Raw genomic sequence first — 3,507 nt, forward strand, 5'->3', positions numbered from 1 at the left:
CCCATGCCTTGGGAGGCTGAGGTGAGTGGACTGCCTGAGCCCACGGGTTCGAGATCCGCCTGGGCAACTTGGTGAGACCTCACCTCTACAATAAATCAAAAAATGAGCCGGGCGTGGTAGCGTGCGCCTGTAGTTCCAGCTACTTGGAAGGCTGAGGTGGAAGGATTGCTGGAGCCCAGCAGGTCGAGGCTGTGGTGGCCGGGAGTGGCCACTGCACTCCAGTCTGGGCGACGGAGTGAGACTCCAACTCAAAAAAAAAAAAAAAGAAATTTGCCAGGCGTGGTAGCGCGCGCCTGTAGTTCCAGTTACTTGGAAGGCTGAGGCGGAAGGGTCACCGGAGCCCAGCAGGTCGAGGCTGCGGTGGCCGGGAACGTGCCATGCACTCCAGTCTGGATGAAAGAGTGAGACTCCAACTCAAAAAAAAAAAAAAAGGAAAAGAAAAAGAAAAATGATACCTGAGTTATACTTCGCTCTGAGGGATGGAGCTGGGTCTGACTTCTATTGCAGCCTCTTGCCTCCCTGGGACAGTGAATCACCTCCTCAGTGTCCAGAGTTAGACTCACATCCCTCCTGCTCTCTGGCCATGTTGGGTGCTGGGGAGATGAGGATGCTGACCCTGATCAAGTGGCAGAAATGACTGCTGGCTGCAGTGTGGCTAGTCCATCAGGTGACCACGCTGCCAACCTGGAGCCTTGGGTGTTAGGAGCACATTGGTGCCTCAGGTGTTAGGAGGGCGTTGCATGTGGCCCTGCCAACTATCTCAGGGCTCAGTAGCCCCACAGAAGTTGTTTACAGGCATCTGTCCCCTGTCCCTCCTCTCGGGGACATGTCACTGGGCATGAGTTCTCTCATAAAGAGGGAAGTGAGAGCAAATTCAGGGCTTTTCCTTTGCTCTACGTGAAAAACGCAGTTCAGTTGGGGACCACAGATTTCCATTTGTCATGTTCTCTGCCTCCTGCTCTCCATCTACCTTCTCATTTTAGTGTTGTGTCCCTCCCCCACCTAAAGAATGCTGCACTTCTGTACACTTGAAGCCCCAGTCCCCTGCACAGGGTCCCAAAGCTGCCCCTACAACTGGGGGTGGAGGTTACTAGTCAACAAGCCCCAACTCCATGGGATTGGTTTTTGGTTTTTGGTTTTTTTGAGTTGGAGTCTCACTCTCACTCTGTCACCAGGCTGGAGTGCAGTGCCAGTGTCACAGCCTCTACCTGCTAGCTCAGGCAATCCTTTCACCTCAGCCTTCCAAGTAGCTGGAACTACAGGCGTGCACCACCATGGCCAGGCCAATTTTTTGATTTATTGTAAAGAAGAGATCTAGGCTAACTAAGTTGCCCGGGCTGGTCTAGAACCCCTGGACTCAGGCAATCCTCTCGCTTCTGCCTCCCAAAATGCTGGGATGACAGGAGTAAGCCACCGAGTCCAGCTCTCCATGGGGATTTTTTGTTTGTTTGTTTGTTTTGTTTTGTTTTTTGAGTTAGAGTCTCACTCTGTCGCCCCGACTGGAGTGCTGTGGCCGCTCCCGGCCACCGCAGCATCGACCTGCTGGGCGCTGGCGATCCTTCCGCCTCAGCCTTCCAAGTAGCCAGAACTACAGGCGCGCGCTACCACGCCCGGCTAATTTTTGATTTATTGTAGAGGTGAGGTCTCGCCAAGTTGCCCAGGCGGGTTTCGAACCCACGGGCTCAGGCAATCCACTCACCTCGGCCTCCCAAAGCGCGGGGATTACAGGCTGAGTCACCGAACCCGGCCTCCATGGGATTGTTTTAGGATACTGGGCCTGACTGCAAAAACCAATTTTTTTGTGGTGGTGGGAGGTGCTCTTTCTTTCCTGGGCCACAGTATACTAGCCCCCAGATTCTCCCTGTGGGTTAAGGGGGAAACTGTGGTCATTTGTCCCAGAGGGGCCCGGCTGACCGTGCTCGTGTCCCCAGAGGTGGCCGGCAGGCTCCTGGCGTCCGAGGCCAACACGCACCTGCTGGTGTTCGGCATGGAGCAGCGGCTGCCGCCCGACAGCGAGCTGGTGCAGGCCACGCTGCGGCTCTTCCAGGAGCCGGTCCCCAGGGCGGCGCTCCCCAGGCCCGAGCGGCAGTCCCCGCGCAGCGCGCGGGCCCAGGTCACCGTCGAGTGGCTGCGCCTCCGCGACGACGGCTCCAACCGCACCTCCCTCGTGGACTCCAGGTGGGGCCGCGCCGGGCGTGTGCAGCCGGGCGGGGGGCGGGGGGGGGCGGCAAGGGAGGCGGAGCGGAGGGCAGGCCGGGGCCCCTCGACGCCCGTCCCGTCCCGCCCCTCACGCGGGCCTGCCCCCTCTGGTGTCTCAGGCTGGTGTCCGTCCACGAGAGCGGCTGGAAGGCCTTCGACGTGACCGAGGCCGTGAACTTCTGGCAGCAGCTGAGCCGGCCCCGGCAGCCGCTGCTGCTGCAGGTGTCGGTGCAGAGGGAGCGCCTGGGCCCGGGGGCGCCCAGCGCCCACAAGCGGGTGCGCTTTGCGGGGCAGGGGGCGCCGGGCGGGCGAGGCGAGCCCCAGTTGGAGCTGCACACCCTGGACCTCAAGGACTATGGGTAGGTGCCGAGGGGCTACAGAGACCGGGGGCAACTGCACTCATTTTGAAGTGGGAAGCTTTTCAGGGGGCGGGAAGGAGTGAGCCGAGTCTACGGTGGTCCTCGGCAAACATGGGTCGCTCGTTGTCCAGTTATCTCTAGCTCTCCGTCCTCCACCACAGATACCCAGCTTGTGAACGTAGTGAGGGGTGGATCATAAATCTCCCTCCCGGATGCGCCACGAAGCTGTGCCCTGACCTCTGACCCCGTCCTTGTCCACACAGAGCTCGGGACGATTGCGACCCCGAGGCGCCAGCGACCGAGGGCACCCGCTGCTGCCGCCGGGAGATGTACATCGACCTGCAGGGGATGAAGTGGGCCGAGGACTGGGTCCTGGAGCCCCCGGGCTTCCTGGCTTACGAGTGTGTGGGCACCTGCCAGCAGCCCCCCGAGTCCCTGACCTCCCAGTGGCCGTATCTGGGGCCTCGGCAGTGCGTTGCCTCGGAGATGGCTTCGCTGCCCGTGATCGTCAGCGTCCAGGAGGGAGGCCGGAGCAGGCCCCGGGTGGTCAGCCTGCCCAACATGAGGGTGCAGAAGTGCAGCTGTGCCTCCGACGGGGCTCTGGTACCTCGGAGCCTGGAGCCTTAGGTGCCTGGTGCGGTCACCAAGGGACTTGACTTCTGTGTCTGAAGTGTTCTAGGTCACCAGGGGAGCTGGCAATTACTGAACTGTTGATGGGCAGCAAATGCTCTCTACTGAGGTCTAAATTTGCTTCCTCTGACATGTTAGTTCACCTCATTTTCGCTTCCCAGGAATAAGTCCTTGGCCACTGGGTGGCCCCTGCTCCATCTTCTCTGTTTAGATTATGTACTGCACTATATCCTAAGCACTTACTTGTGGAGATACTGTAACCGAAGGGCAGAAACCCCAATTTGCTATTGTTTTCTTGTCCTACCACTGGATCTGGGCT

The 3,507-nt window shown here is 59.4% G+C and overlaps 1 protein-coding gene across 2 annotated transcripts in view; it reads left to right on the forward strand.

Moving 5' to 3' along the window:
• The window catches only part of LOC103269949 (left-right determination factor 2-like), a 55,732-nt gene extending 52,225 nt beyond the window's left edge, over window positions 1-3,507 (forward strand). The window contains exons 2-4 of one of the 2 annotated variants that reach the window (XM_021717318.1): window positions 1,932-2,178; window positions 2,319-2,558; window positions 2,822-3,507. In XM_021717318.1, the coding sequence (XP_021572993.1) occupies window positions 1,932-2,178; window positions 2,319-2,558; window positions 2,822-3,185 (851 nt within the window). In that variant the 3' untranslated portion in view covers window positions 3,186-3,507. The remainder of the gene's footprint in view (window positions 1-1,931; window positions 2,179-2,318; window positions 2,559-2,821) is intronic. The other variant, XM_008067500.2, reaches the window with a different exon arrangement.

Source organism: Carlito syrichta, unplaced genomic scaffold (genome assembly GCF_000164805.1).
Source record: "Carlito syrichta isolate Samal-C Ts95f unplaced genomic scaffold, Tarsius_syrichta-2.0.1 Scaffold309649, whole genome shotgun sequence".
Taxonomy (NCBI): Eukaryota; Metazoa; Chordata; class Mammalia; order Primates; family Tarsiidae; genus Carlito; species Carlito syrichta.